The 14996-nt window shown below is 57.8% G+C and overlaps 1 protein-coding gene across 3 annotated transcripts in view; it reads right to left on the bottom strand.

The window, feature by feature from the left end:
* Positions 1 to 5969: 5969 nt before the first annotated feature.
* The window catches only part of PPP1R16A (protein phosphatase 1 regulatory subunit 16A), a 43164-nt gene continuing 34137 nt past the window's right edge, over positions 5970 to 14996 (bottom strand). For all 3 annotated transcript variants that reach the window (XM_081325345.1, XM_081325347.1, XM_081325346.1), the window contains exons 5-11: positions 13766 to 13869; positions 11450 to 11574; positions 10801 to 10926; positions 10516 to 10591; positions 8698 to 8827; positions 8092 to 8239; positions 5970 to 6967 (exon numbers count right to left, since the gene is read on the bottom strand). In XM_081325345.1, coding sequence (XP_081181471.1) covers positions 6596 to 6967; positions 8092 to 8239; positions 8698 to 8827; positions 10516 to 10591; positions 10801 to 10926; positions 11450 to 11574; positions 13766 to 13869 — 1081 coding nt within the window. In that variant the 3' untranslated portion in view covers positions 5970 to 6595. The remainder of the gene's footprint in view (positions 6968 to 8091; positions 8240 to 8697; positions 8828 to 10515; positions 10592 to 10800; positions 10927 to 11449; positions 11575 to 13765; positions 13870 to 14996) is intronic.

Here is a 14996-nt window from a genome sequence, read left to right as displayed (position 1 = left end):
TTGGTGGCCCACCAGCATAGCTCAGAGGCTAAACAGATGGCTTGGATTCAACCCCGTTGTGCAAATAGGAGTGGGAAATACACAGATACAGTATGGGCTTGCTCGTCTCACCTGTCTAATTCTGGAGCAGTGAAAGCTACAACAACCCTCCCACCACCACCCCAAAATCCTTACCAGTCCAACCATGGTCAACCCAAGATGGCTTATGTTTTGCTTGCTTGGGTTTCAAGCAATGTGCACGTTGCATGTGTCTGACTCACAGGGCTGTGCCTGTTTACTGCAGGTGCCCCATTCCTGACAAGCAAGGCCAAGGCCCACAGCTAATCCTTGGCAGGTCTTGCACCAGGTTGAAGCAATTTGCCCACCAAGGACGACACCTGGAGCAGGTGTCCTTGAGGATTTCTGCTGAGACTCAGGAAAGAAGCAACAGATGGAGGCTAATCAAGGAGAGAAGCAACCTAGAACTAAGGAGGAGAACTAGGGGAACTTCAAACTTGGCTGCTTTAAGACTTGTGGACTTCAACTCCCAGAATTCTTGAGCTAGCATGGCTGGCTGGAGTTGCCAAAGGTGGACCCCCCTGCCTTAAAGCATCTAGATCAGGGGTCTTCAAACCTGGCCCTTTTATGACTCGTGGACTTGCAACTGCCAGAATTCCTCAGCCAGGCACGCTGAGGAATTCTGGGAGTTGAAGTCCACAAGTCATAAAAGGGCCAAGTTTGAAGACCCCTGATCTAGACTGCATGAACCAAAAGCACGGCTGGCTGAGGAATTCTGGGAGTTGAAGTCCACAGGTTGTAAAAAGGCCACAGTTGCCTGCCTCTGATTTGGAGTCTTAGTTTAGGGCCTCTTGGCAGAAGGTACCAAACTGTCAATCATAGATCACAGAATAACTGAGTTGGAAGGGATCTTAGAGGTCTTCTAGTCCAACTCCCTATATACCTTATACATCGGGGAATAATGGGATGAATATGAGCATCCAGGGGCTGATGATGTAACAGTTGTTGTTGTTGTTAGCTGCGAAGTCGTGTCCGACCCATCGCGACCCTATGGACAACATTCCTCCAGGCCTTCCTGTCCTCTACCATCTTCTGGAGTCCATTTAAGCTCACGCCTCCTGCTTCAGTGACTCCATCCAGCCACCTCATTCTCTGTCGTCCCCTTCTTCTATTGCCCTCGATCTTTCCCAGCATTAGGCTCTTCTCCAGTGAGTCCTTCCTTCTCATTAGGTGGCCAAAGTACTTGAGTTTTAGCTTCAGGATCTGGCCTTCTAAGGAGCAGTCAGACGCTTGCTCCTGGGGAGGAAAGCCATGGCAAATCTAGACAGCACACTAAAAAGCAGAGACATCACCCTGTCAACAAAAGTGCATATAGTCAAGGCTATGGTCTTCCCAGTTGCAATGTATGGCAGTGAAAGCTGGACCATAAGAAAGGCTGAGCGCCAAAGAATTGAGGCCTTTGAACTCTGGTGCTGGAGAAGACTCCTGAGAGTCCCTTGGACTGCAAGGCGATCAAACTGGTCAGTCCTAGAGGAGATCAATCCTGAGATGTAACAGTAGTTGGCCTTATTCATGATGACAAGGTGGAAGCTTACCGCAAGGTTGTTGAGGGGTTGGTGAACTGGTGTAAGGAAAACAGCCTAGTTTTAAATACCAGAAAAACCAGAGATCATTGTCAATTTCAGAAAAGGCAGGCACAGCCACACTTCTCTGTGCATTAATGATTCACCTGTGGAGAGGGTTACCAGCATCAAATTCCTGGCTGTGCAACTAACAAGTAGGCTGGCTTGGTCAATCAAGACTGAAGCGGGCACAGCAGTGCCTGCACTTTCTGTGTCGCATGAGAAAAGCACATCTTCCTTCCCCTGTCCTCACCACTTTCTACAGGGGGACGACGGAGAGCATCCCGTCGTACTGCATCACAGTCCGGTTTGGAAGCATCCCTGCTTCAGACAGGAAGGCAGGGCAGAGAGTGGTGAGGAGGGCTGAAAACATCATTGGCAGTTCCCTCCCTCCCTCCCATCCAGGACATAGCACAGAAGCGTTGCTTGAGCAGGGTCCGTAAGATTATCTGGGGCGCTACTCATCCTCTTCACGACCTGTTTTCCTTGTTCCCTTCTGGGAGGGGGGGCTTCGTGGTATCCGTAGCAGAACATCCGGATTCAGCCATAGTTTCATTCCACACAGCATTAACCTTGTGAACTCTCAAGCTTCCTCTCTCCGTTATATTTTCAAGATGGACAGTGTTTAATATTTATTTGTTATGTATATGTAGGGGGGTGGGTCTATACCTATGTTGTATATAGTATGTTCAGGTGTGCGTTTCACTTTGAGAGCAGGCCACTAAATTTCATTTTTGATGTGGTGGCGTTGCGCCCACAGTAAAAAATGACAATAAAGGTTATCTTATCAATATAAATGTCAGAGGCTTCATTAAGGCCAAGGAGGAGGGGATACGGAGGAACGGGTAAGCAGAAATCAGGAGGTGGCCTGGTCCAGTCGGATGCTCAGCCTTGACCGGTAACGGCACGGGAGGGAGGGAGGGAAAAAAAGGCACCGGAGCTGAGGTTGAAGTCCTGGTCTTTCTCTCGGGGTCCACCTTAGCACGTGTGTGCAAACATCTTCGGACTTTAACTGGGCTGGGGGATTCTGGGAGTGACACGGATGGACACCCCTGGTTTACCAAGAATCAGCCGCCCTCCCTCGCTGCTAGAGAGCTGACCGCTGTCCCTCTCCCGCCTCCCCCAAGCCCAGAGTCCGAATGGTGGGATGCATGGAGGGCAGCAGAGACACACACGAACACCGCCAGCCGGGAGTCTTCCAAAAGGCCTTTAATTATAGAAAAAGGGCAAACCAGAAGCCGCTGCCTTCCCTGCTCGGTCCCAGAGGGGTGTGTGTGTGTGTGTGTGTGTGTGTGTCAAGGGCAGCCTCCCACGGGTGGGGTTTCTCCCCCGCCCTGGCTGGGCTGCTGCCTGAAGCAGGAGCGGGCCTGGCAGGCTGACCCTCGCAGGAGGAAGCAGGGGAGGGCAGCCTCTGGCATCCTAAGCCGATTTTTAGCTGCTGAGAGGGGGGGGGGTATCTATTTGGTGGGGGGAGTACCCAAGGCGTCCCCCGGAAGAGCCCTTCTTGGTTTGGAGAGGGGTTTGGTTTCCCCTTCGCTTCAGCCTCAGCTCCCCGGCCGGCCGCAGGGCGGAGCTGGGGCAGGTCACAGCCCAGTCTGGAGACGAAGCCGGGCAGACGAGACCCCCAAGAGCAATTGTCCAAAAAAAAACCCCCTCCTCTCCTACCAACTACGCTGGTTTGTTTTTTTCTTCTCCCCTGTCTGGTCAGGAAACCTGCCTTTTCACCTGCGATTAAGGTTTCTCAAGAGTACGGAGCCAGCCACGCCGCCTTAGACCAAGTTTGTTTTGGGGGAAAAGCCAGGTTTCCCCCCGCCCCCGCAAAGACCCCATGAAAACGACCTTCCGAAGGGCGCCTGTGCCGAGGGGCACCCAGAGGGCATTCGCTCTGCCCCACTTCTTTGGGGAGGTAAGGGAAGAGGCCGGACTGCTGACCGAAAAGGCAGGACAAAAGAATCCTCGGGCATGCAGGCAGTCCTCGGCTTAGGACCACCACGGACCCTGGAAGTTTGGTCGCTAAATGAGACACTTGTGACATGAGTTGTCCCCCTTTTTACGGCCCTTTCTTGCCACCGTTGCTGAGCGGATCACTGCAGTGGATAAGTTAGTAGTGCAGTCATTAAGTGAAACCGGCTTCCCCCATTGACTCTGCTTGACCAAAGGTCGCAAAAGGGGATAGCTTGAGCCCGGGACACTGCGACCGCCGTAAATGCGAGTCAGTTGCCGAGCGTCTGCATTTTGATCACGGGACCTGCATCACTCGTAAGGGTGAAAAACGGTCATATAAGTCCCTTTTTCCAGTGCTGTTATCACTTTGGTCACTAAACGAATGGTCGTTAAGTCGAGGACTGCCCGTGGTACAATATGGGGAGTACAACGTTAGAACAGCCGAAGAGAAGAGGTCAGGCGCGCTCCCAGCAGATGAAACCCAGTATGGGGCTTCCTGCCTGAGCAGGGGGTTGGACTAGATGACCTCCCAGGTCCATTCCAACTGTTATTACCGTTATTATGACTGCCAAATGGGCAAACAGCGTGGCCAGGCAGCTCCGAAGAGACACAAAACTCTGGGGGTGCGTCCCTAGAGGGATCCCCAGCAGGAAATAAAGAGGCCCTAATCCCGCCATGTGGGGCTCCAGTTTGTGTCCAGTCCTGGAGGGGAAAAAACGATGGATAAGATTGAGGAAGTCCACAGTCGGGCAACAAAAAACGGTCTGAGGTCTGAAGGATAAAAAACGGATCAGGAAAGACGGGAGGAACCGGACACGCACAGCCTGCAGGGCAGAAGGGAGAGGGAACCGGGGGGGGGGACACCCAATGGAGACCTTTACATCTACTAAGGGTGTAAGTATTTTACGCCGGAGGGGAGCCTTCACTTGCAAAAGGGCGGAGGAAACCTCTGCGAAATCAGGCTTTCCGTGTTCCTGAATATTGAAAACAGGAGGGAGGGAGGGGGGATCTAGGCGTCCCAGGGTAATGTGGCAGGATCCAATCTGGGCCGGTCTTCCCAGCTTTCGCACTCCTGAGGGAGCCCCCCCCCCCGTCCTCGAGGAGTTTCTCCCCGCTAGAGGATGGGGGCACCGGCCGGAGTCCCGAAGCTGGGAAGACTCAACCTTCTGGTTCTCAGGGACCGACCCAGGCTGGATCCTGCCACATTATCCTGGGACGCCTAGATCCCCCCCTCCCCCCTCTTTTCGGCATTCAGCCCCCACTGAAGTGGGAGGGGACGCTGCCCGCCCTCGACCTTCGGTTGTCAAGCGAGAGGGGCAAGAAAGGGGATTTTTGAGCTAAGTCAAAATCCTTTCCCCCCCCCCCAGTCTAGAGCTGTGTTTTTTTTCAAATTTGGCAACTTTTAAGATGAACGGACTTCAACTCCCTGTGCTGGCAGGGGAATTCTGGGAGTTGAATCCCCCCCCCCCCGCCCCGTCTTAAAGTTGCAAGTTCCCAAAGGACCTTTATTGCTTGGCCAGGGACAGGAAAGCCGGCAGGGTTAAAAATGAGCCGTTAGAAAAATACAGCCGTCCAATTTTTTACAAAAGAGCGTTGGGTAAAAAAAGAAAAGAAAAGAAAAGGGGAAACTCGGAGCTTGCAAAGGACTGGCCAGGGCAGCAGATTCCCACAGCCAGCCAGGCACACTCAGCACGAGAGAGAGTACGAAAGGGCGGGTCTCTGCCATTCACCTGCCCTGGAGAGACAAAACACACACACACACACACACACACACACACGCACGCACGCACGCACGCAGGCCAAGGAAGTCAGGATCAACCACAGCATCCTCCCTCCTCCGGAAGCCTGGAATGCCACAGGATCTGCCTCTTCAAGCTGCTGCAACTCTACAAAGTAGAGTAAGGTTGGTGGGAAGCAGTCAGAACAGGCATACATGCATCTCTCTTTCTCTCTCTTTCTCATTCTCTCTCATTCTCTCTTTCTCTCTCTTTCTCATTCTCTCTTTCTCATTCTCTTTCTCTCATTCTCTTTCTCATTCCTTCTTTCATTCTCTTTCTCTCTCATTCTCTTACTCATTCTCTCTCTCATTCTTTTTCTTTCATTCTCTTTCTCATCCTTTCTTTCTCTTACTCTCTAATTCTTTTTCTTTCTCTCATCCTCTCTCTCTCTCTCTCTCTCTCTCTCTCTCTCTCTCTCTCTCTCTCACACACACACACACACACACACACACACACACACAAAACCCCCTTGCCCTTGGGTACAAAGGGAAAGCGGTGAGCATCTCATCCAAGCTCAACTCACCCTGCTATCAATTCCCAGGCCCTTTGGAGGCTGGGGAAGCTGCCCCAAAGACCTGCCAGTTCCCACCCCCTCCAATCCCCCCCCAGCCCTCCCCACCGCCCTCCGGCTTGCCCTGGCCGGCCGCGGAAGGGGCCTGGGGAGGTGCCGGTGGGATAAGCCGCACTGACTCGCAGCTCAGGGCTACCGACTTTGGGTTACACAAGGCGGACAGTCACCAAACGGAGCTAAGAACGGGAAGCCAAGCGGCTCGTTGCTGCCACCCAGGGGTTTTGCGGGCGGAGCTGCCTCGGTGCTGGGGCAGACCTGGGCCGGCCCCCTTTCAGCACGTCCCGCAGCCAAAGGAAGTGAGCTGGGACACAGTCGGAGGGGACAGCGGGCACAGGCAGACCGGCCCACGGGCCCTCTCTGCCTGGCGGCCATGGCCAATCCCTCCTGGGCATCACCGCCCCGCTTGGGCCTCGGTGCCTGGCGAAAGAGCGACGCCAGGCCAAGCTGCACCCCCAGCCGTTTGTCCACAGTCCTTGAGCAGGGGGTTGGACTAGATGACCTCCAAGGTCCCTTCCCGCTCCGTTGAGTGGGGCATTCGGCCCTCCCTGAGATCTCCACGCCTCCACAGGCAGCGGAAGAACATCGTCCCCAAAGCTTCGGCTCGCCAGGGGCCGGCCTCTTCCCACAAGGAAGAGGGGCGGAGGGCTGGCCCGGCCCGGCCCGTGAGGAGTGGGCCTCTCCGCTCACATCAGCTGGCAGCAGCGCCTCTTCTGGGCCGGCCTCTCCTCGGCCGGAGCAGCCAGCTTGAGGAGGGGAGGGTCTCCGCTGGCTGCTGTGAGGGAGGCTGCGTTGGGCCCCACCTGGGGGGGCTGGGGGGCCTGGCCGGGGCCGGGCGGCAGCTCTTCCGTCGGGGGGCGCTGCAGCTTGGCCGCTGCCCGCTGGCGCTTGAGGTCCGCTAAGGTGTGGTGGGCCTTCTCCTTGCTGAGGCCGGACGCCGGGTCACCCTGGGCAGCTGGCAGGTAGGAAGAGGCGCGGTCCGGCCCCTTGGGGTGGGGGGGATGAGGGGGGGCTGTGCCGTTGCGCTCCTCGGGCCCCCCTGCTTCCGCTCTGGGGTCCTGTGGGGTGCAGAGAGGAAGGGTCTAAGCCGGGGGTCTTCAAACGTGGCCTTTTGATGACTTGTGGACTTCAACTCCCAGAATTCCTCAGTCAGGCACGCGTGAAGACCCCGGTCTAAGCTGAGCAGAAGCCCCCCCTCCCCCCGCCCAGGAATGCCACAGACACGGGGCTCACCGCAAGTGTCAGGAGCATCGATGGAGGGCAGCTTCCGAGGCTGGGGGCCAGCCCTCCCCACAGAAAGGGGGAACAGATTGCCGGTGCTTAGGAGGAAAAGTGTGTGGGGGGGCGCTGAGGCTGGGGCCAGACAGGGAGCCCCCCCCCCCTGATCTGCCCATCGCTTCCCCAGCAGCAAAGCTTCAAGTGCCTTAACTTGAAATGCCCCCTCATTTCAGGGAAGCCACATTTTGGGGAGGGCGAGCGTCTTTCGCATTCAGGGCCCATTCCAAATACCTAAGGGGGGGGGCACGGCAGGGCCAGAGGGGAATCCGGGTGTGACCTGGTGGAATTTGAAGCCAACAACAACTGCAGGCAGTCCCCGACTTCACAACAGTTCGTTTAGTGACTGTTCAAAGTTACAACGGGACTGCGAAAGAGGGCTATTTATGACTTTTTTTTCACCCTTACGACCGTGGCAGCGTCCCCCAGGGTCACGTGGTCAAAATTCAGCCACTGGGCAACCGGCTCGCACTTGTGACGGATGCAGCGTCCCAGAGTGATCACGTGATCCCCTTTGGCGACTTTCTGACCAGCAAGGTCAGTGGGGGAAGCCAGTTTCACTTAACGACCGTGTGGCTAAATGAACAACTGCGGTGATTAACAACTGCGGCAGGGAAAGTCGTGAAACGGGGCAAAACCCGCTTAACAACTCTCTCACTTAGCAACATAAATTCGGGGCTCCACTGTGGTCGCTTAACCCGAGGACTCCTGTACACGAAAGGCCCCTGACGGGTCAGTGAAGGCCCCAAGACGGAGGGGAGGCTTGCCCAGCGATGCAGGCCCAAAGCCCCCTCTTGCAAAAACCAGCGTGCCTCCCTCTGACTCTTGGGGGGGGGGGGAGAAAAGCGGGCTGAGCAGGGAAGGCCTGAGTCTGGGGGTGCTGCCCCCCCCGGCCTCTGACTCCCACCTGGACTAGGAGTTGCCCATCGGTTTGTCCATCCTCCTCCTCCGGCTCTCCCTCGCTCTGCCGCCGTTGCCACACGATGGCCTCCTTCGCGTGCTCCTTGCGGTAGAGGTTGGTGCGCTGGGTCACGCTCACCCGCCTCACCACTTTCCTGGGGGGGGGGAGAGAGAGAAGGCGTGGTTGAGGGTCACTGAGGGAAAGCCAGCACGGGCCCTGCTCCTCCGCGGGTTTGGAGCCTTCCCTGCTCCTCCTCCTCCACTATGCAAGCTTCTAGCACTGATGATGTTACCTAGTTCAGCGTTTCCCAACCTTAGGAACTTGAAGATGCGTGGACTTCAACTCCCAGAATTCCCCAGCCAGCTATGCTGGCTGGGGAATTCTGGGAGTTGAAGTCCACGCATCTTCAAGTTCCTAAGGTTGGAAAACGTTGGGTAATGAAAGGTCTCCAGGAAAACCGCCAAGCTCAGAGAGGACCAAGCACCCCACAGTCCTCCTCCTCCTCCTCCTCTTCCTCCTCCTCCTCCTCCTCCTCCTCTCCCTGCCTGCCTGCTCTGGCCAAACGCGGTCTGGCTACCATCCCCCCCCACCCCCCCAGCCCCTGGAGCCCACCCTCGGCTGCCGGCACTGGACGTCCGGCGCTGCAGCAGGGACTTCTGCTTGTCGTGGGACTTCATGACGGCATCCTGCTTGTGCTTCAGCTCCAGAAGTTTGGCCCGCACGTCTTCATTCGCACACACATCTGGCAGGGGGGGGGGAAAGAGAAGCAGCCTCAGTGCGGCCCCCAAAGGCCCTTTGCCCCCAAGGGGCTCCCTGCATGAAAATGGCCTTCTCCGAACCTTTCGCCCGTTGTCCAGACTGCCACCAACGGCAGACTACTCAACCCAGGAGGTCGACACAAATTGGGCTAAACGCGTTTGAATGCACTGACTGGATGTTAACAGGCAGGGCTAGTCCAGGGGCAGGCCACCTCGGCTCTTTTATGACTGGTGGACTTCAACTCCCAGAATTCCTGAGCCAGCCATGCTGAGAGGAAAGGGAGAGGTTTCCAAGCTGAGCCATGGTGGCTCAGGAATTCTGGGAGTTGAAGTCCACCAGTCATGAAGGGGCCATAGTTCCCCCACGCTGGCTGAGGAATTCTGGGAGTTGAAGTCTACCAGTCATGAAGGGGCCATAGTTTCCCTCATGCTGGCTGAGGAATTCTGGGAGTTGAAGTCCACCAGTCATGAAGGGGCCATAGTTCCCCCATGCTGGCTCAGGAATTCTGGGAGTTGAAGTCCACCAGTCATGAAGGGGCCATAGTTCCCCCATGCTGGCTCAGGAATTCTGGGAGTTGAAGTCCACGAGTCATGAAGGGGCCATAGTTCCCTCATGCTGGCTGAGGAATTCTGGGAGTTGAAGTCCACGAGTCATGAAGGGGCCATAGTTCCCTCATGCTGGCTGAGGAATTCTGGGAGTTGAAGTCCACGAGTCATGAAGGGGCCATAGTTCCCTCATGCTGGCTGAGGAATTCTGGGAGCTGAAGTCCACAAGTCATGAAGGGGCCATAGTTTCCCCCATGCTGGCTCAGGAATTCTGGGAGTTGAAGTCCGCCAGTCATAAAAGACGCGAGGCTGCCTACCCCTGGGCTAGGGCGTGTCCGTGTGAACTCAGTCCTGTTTTCCCCCTGTCATTCTCTCGTCTCCCCGCCTGTGCAAAGACCCGGCGTTTGGGTGGGAGTGTGTTAAAATCACTGGTTTGACACAAGCAACCGCAAAAGGTAAGAGACAAAACTGGGTTGCAATCTTCCTCCCTTCTCCTCAGGCAGGCGGGCAAAGGAGGCTGACTGCCATGGGGTTTCTCTTCTGGGTGGGGGGAGTCCAGGGTCTCTCGCAGACGTTTCCTGACCCAGCTGGGTAACCTCAGCAGTGCTGGGAGGGAGGGGGAGGGGGATCGCCCTCTGATTATATACAAGAGATAGATATAAGCAGAGAGGAAGCGCTGATGACGTTCCCTAGTTGGGTCCTGAAACGTCCGCAAGGAAACCACCCAGCTCAGACAGCACTGAGGACCCCACACTCCTCCTCTTCCTCCTCCCCCTCCTCTCCCCTCCTCCTCCTCCTCCTCCTCACAAACCCCACTCGCTTCTCTAGTACTGATGACGTTCCCTAGTTGGGTCCTGAAACGTCCTCAAGGAAACCGCCCAGCTCAGAGACCCCCCGGGACTCCCCAGTTCCACCCCGAGCTACACAGATCTCCTTCCATTGGCATTTTCCCTCCTGCACCACAGCTGAGGGCCGACCCTAGCAGAAGGTGGGCGCGCGTCTTATCAAGGGAGGCCCTGCAGTGCTTAAGAGCCCAGCCCTGGCCTGCTTGGGGGGCCGCTGAGCCTGCCCGAAGCTCCAGGGGGGAGGCCGAGGTCTGCCCCTCCCTCCCTCTCCTCTTGCTCACCCAGCGGGCTCTCCTCCAAGACCGACTTCCCGTTGAGATCTGCTCCGTGGGCCACCAGCAGCTCCACCAAGGGGATCTGTCGGCCGCAGAACAAGGGGTCAGCCGGACAAGGGCGGGGAGGGAGCCCCCCAGGCCGGGTAGGAAGGGGAGAGCCAACCTCAGAGAATGGGGGGCCTGGACCCAGTGGAGCCTTCTGACCCACAACTGCTGAAAAGAGCCCCACCCCCCACCCCCCGGGCTGGCTGGGTCCTGGGAGGGCTCCGAGGGGGCGTCGGGGCGACTCACCTGGCCCCAGCAAGCGGCGGCATGGAGGGGCTGCCAGCCGTCGTGGTCCCTGGCGCTCAGGCTGGCCTGATGTTCTATCAAGAGCTCGGCAGCCTCCAAGTAGCCGTTGGCTGAAGCGATGTGCAGCTGTGGGGCAGGGAAAGGGGAGGCTGAGCCTCTGGGGAGGGCGGGGGGCACGGGGGCGGGCGGGCAGGTGGCCGGGCCTCACCTGAGCCACACGGGGGGCCTCGCAAGGCCACGCTGGGGCGGGCCGAGTCCCGGGGGCCTGCGCATCGGGCCGCCATCTCAGAAGGAAAGAAAGCACAGATGTTTTGCAGAGAAAGCTTTGGGGACAGAAGGAAGGAAGGAAGGACTGAAGGAAGGAAGGAAGGGAGGGAGGGAGGGAGGGGAGGAAGGAAAGGAAGGGAGGGAGGGAGGGAGGGAAGAAAGAGATGGGAAAGGATGGAAAGAGATGCAAAAGGAGAGAGAGAGGGAGGGAGGGAGGGAGGGAAGGAGGGAGGGAGGGAGGAAAAAGATGGGAAAGGAAAGAGATGCAAAAGGAGGGAGGAAGGGAGGAAGCAAATGAGGAAGGAAGGAAGGAAGGAAGGAAGGGAACCCAGGAGGGCTTCTCCACCCCCAAAGTCCTGCCAGGGTCCCGGGTTCCTCTCACCAGGGTGGCCTTGTGGTCCAGGGGGGCGTTCAGATCAGCCCCTTCTCTCACCAACCGCCGGATGTCCGTCACCAGGGTGCGCTCCACCGCCGAGCGGGCCTCCTCAATGCTGGCCTGTGTGATCTCTAAGGGGAGAGAGGGCAGCTGCCAGTCGGAAAAGCGGGGAGCAGCCACGCCAGCCCCCTCCGGAGAGGGACCGGCCCCCTCCGGGGCTCCAGCTGCCCCCTTTCTGCCGTCTAGGGCAGGGGTCCCCAAGCTTGGCCACTTTGTGACTTGTGGACTTCAACTCCCAGAACTCCTCAGCCAGCCACGCTGACTGAGGAATTCTGGGAGTTGAAGTCCACAAGTCACGAAGTGCCCAAACATGGGGACTCCTGGTCCAGGGCAAGGCGGCGACCCGAGGCTGCCCCCCACGGAGGTTGTCCCCACTGATTTTGCTCTTCGGGAGGGTTTTTTTCCTTGAAAACATTTCACTCGCTCATCCAAGAAGCTTCCTCAGAGCGGGAAGGATTCACCCAGCAGTGGAGAAGCGTTTGGGAGGAGAAGGGAAACGTCTTCGAGGAAAAACCCAGGAAATTCCGCTCGCCTCTTGAACCCAGACCTGGACGATGGAGAACCCCCTGTGGGCCTACAAAGAGGATACTTAGGGGAAGGGGGGGCTGCTGGGGCCAAGAAAGAGTGGGGGGGGGCGAAGGGGTGGGAACGCCAGAGGGGGAGGCTGGGGCAGGAGGAAAGACGCAGGCTGACCTGCTTTGGTTCAGCACAGAGGGGGGAGGGGGGTCCGGCTGCCCAACAAGGAGGGGGGGCCGAGAAACCCCCCCCGCTGGATGCAGAGGTCAAGCCCCCCCACCCCAAAGAGGCCAGGGCCCTCAAGAAGAAAGGGCAGCCGAGTCCCCCGAGGGCCTGTCCTGGGGACTCCATTGTGGAACAGCACCAATATGAACCAGTTTAGCCATAGGTGTATTCCTGCTTCTTGCCTCCTGCCTCTGTGTGTGTGTTTGTGTGTGTGTGTGTTGTGTGTGTGAGAACTATTCCTCCCTCCTTCTGGGGCCTTTGGCTTCAGGTTGCTCTCCTGGGGGAGGGGAGGGGAGGGGGGGTCTTGGGCTTGAAGCACCTGCCGGGAGGCAAGCAGCAGCCCCCCCTGGGGGAGGCAGGGGGCAAGGCTGGGGGTCCCCGGCGGAGCAGCCCAGCCCTGCCCGACTCCAGGGGGTCCGAGGAGATCAAGAGAAGGGACCCGGGAGGGGAGGAAGCGGGGGGGGGAGGAAAGCGAAGATCCGGGATGGACGCTGGGGGGGGGGCAGGGAGGGGGGGCAAAGAACGGACCACGTTTTGATGCAGATGCCCTTTGGGCTCAGAAGAGGGGCCCTCCTCCGCTTACGAGGAGGCCAAGAAGCGGCTGCTTCTTCCAAAAAAGGAGGATATCCGCAGCTCAGGGTGGAACTGCGGGGTCCTGGGTGCTGCTCTCTGAGCTGGCTGGTTTCCTTGCAAACGTCTCATGACCCAACTAAGTCGTATAATCAGTGCTAGGAGGGAGTGGGCTCCGAGGAGGAGGAGGAGGAGGAGGAGGAGGAGGAGGAGGAGGAGGAGGAGGAGAAGGAGGAAGAGGAGGAGGGGGAGGAAGGAGGAGGACTGTGGGGTCCTGGGTGCTCTCTGAGCTGGCTGGCTTCCTTGCAGACGTCTCATGACCCAACTAAGTCGTATAATCAGTGCTAGGAGGGAGTGGGCTCCAAGGAGGAGGAGGAGGAGGAGGAGGAGGAGGAGGAGGAGGAGGAGGAGGGGGAGGAAGGAGGAGGACTGTGGGGTCCTGGGTGCTCTCTGAGCTGGCTGGCTTCCTTGCAGACGTCTCATGACCCAAACTAGCTAACACCATCCTCAGTGCTAGGAGGCAGAAAGGTTTGCTCTCATTTTCATATACTAGCGAGTAGATAAACGAGTTAAGTTTATGTACAAAAAGCAGGAGAATCCCCACCCTCTATTAGCCCTGACAAGGTTACCTAGTTTGGGAAATGAAACGTCTGCAAGAAAAGCAGCCAGCTCAGAGAGTCCCGTGGAGCCCTCGGCTTCTCCTCCTCCGTCATCGTGGTGCCTCTGTCCAGATTTGGGGCTGGGGGGGCTGCTGAAGGGCCGCTGCCTCCACCACACACCCCCACCCCACCCCTGCAGGCTGCCCAGCCCCGGCTCGTGACAGGTCAGCCAAGCCAGAACCTCCTTGGCCGGGAGCAGCTCTGCGGGAGGGAGGCAGGGAGGGTCCCACGACCCCTCCTCCCCCTTGAAAGGGGGCAAGGCAGGCCGAGCCCAGGCAGGAAGCCCCCTCACCTCGCTCAGCCATGGCTGCTTCCAGGTAGTCCAGCGAGGCCTCATCCTCACACAGGTCGTACGGCATGTTTCCATCCGAGTTGACGGCAAGCAGGTTGGCCCCTCTGGAGGAAAAAGGGGAGGGGGGAGACAGGCGGGTGACGCTGGCTGCTGCCAAGACTGCCTGCTGCCCGCTGGGGGGGTGCGAGGGTAACGGACACCCGGAGCTATTTTGATCCCAGAGCTGGCTGGCTGGCAGGGGGTCCGGTTTCCCTCCCTCCCCTGCAGGGTGGCTGAGACGGCGCCTGGTCCTTCCCCCTGCTGGGCGCCAGGCCGGCCGGCCGAGGAAGAGGAGCCACTGGCAAGGCCGGCTCTGCCATCTGCCGACGGAAGCAGGAGAGGGAGAAGGCTGCAGGGAGGAGGGGTCTCGCCCCACAACCCCCCCCCCGCCCAAACCAGGATGCTGCTGTCAGGATAAATCATTTAAAAATCATGCAATGACGCATTGTCACAATACTATCATATTGTGACGTCAGGATTGCAGTAAAGATCGCAGTGCAAAGACCGCAATAATAATAACAGCGTTGGAAGGGACCTGGGAGGTCATCTAGTCCAACCCCCTGCTCAGGCAGGAGACCCTACGGCCATTTCAGACAAACGGCTGTCCGGTCTCTTCTTAAAAACAGCAATACCTGCAACCTTGGCAATATTAAAATAATGCGGTGCAGGCAGGGCTGGGCTTACGACCACAGCGGACCCAAACAGTTCTGTTGCTAAGTGAGACACTTCGTTAAGTGAGTTTTGCCCCCATGTTGCAACCTTCCTGGCCACTGTTGTTAAGTGAATCACGGCAACGGCTAAATCGGGAATACCGCTCTTAAGTGGATCCGGCTTCCCCATTGACTTTGGTTGTCGGAAGGCCGCAAAAGGGGATCGCGTGACACACACCCCAGGACACTGCAACCGTCGTAAGTGTGAGTTAATTGCCGAGCATCTGAGTTCCGATCACACAAGCCTGGGGATGCCGCAACAATCCTGGAAAACGGTCCTAGGTCCCTTTCCTCACTAAAGGAACTCTTGTAACACTCTAAAGCAGAGGCCCCCAACCTTTGGGGCACCGGTTCCATGGGGAGAGGGGGGGAGCTGGTTTTGCATGCTGCCCGCATCCGCGGATAGGGCTTTGCTTGTTTGCGTGGACCAGTTGCTGGCATGCCACGACCCAGTACCGGTCCAGGGCCCGGGGGTTGGGGAC

The sequence above is a fragment of the Vipera berus genome, assembly GCF_964194415.1.
Source record: "Vipera berus genome assembly, chromosome: 3".
Lineage (NCBI taxonomy): Eukaryota > Metazoa > Chordata > Lepidosauria > Squamata > Viperidae > Vipera > Vipera berus.
This window is presented reverse-complemented; position numbering and strand designations above follow the sequence as displayed.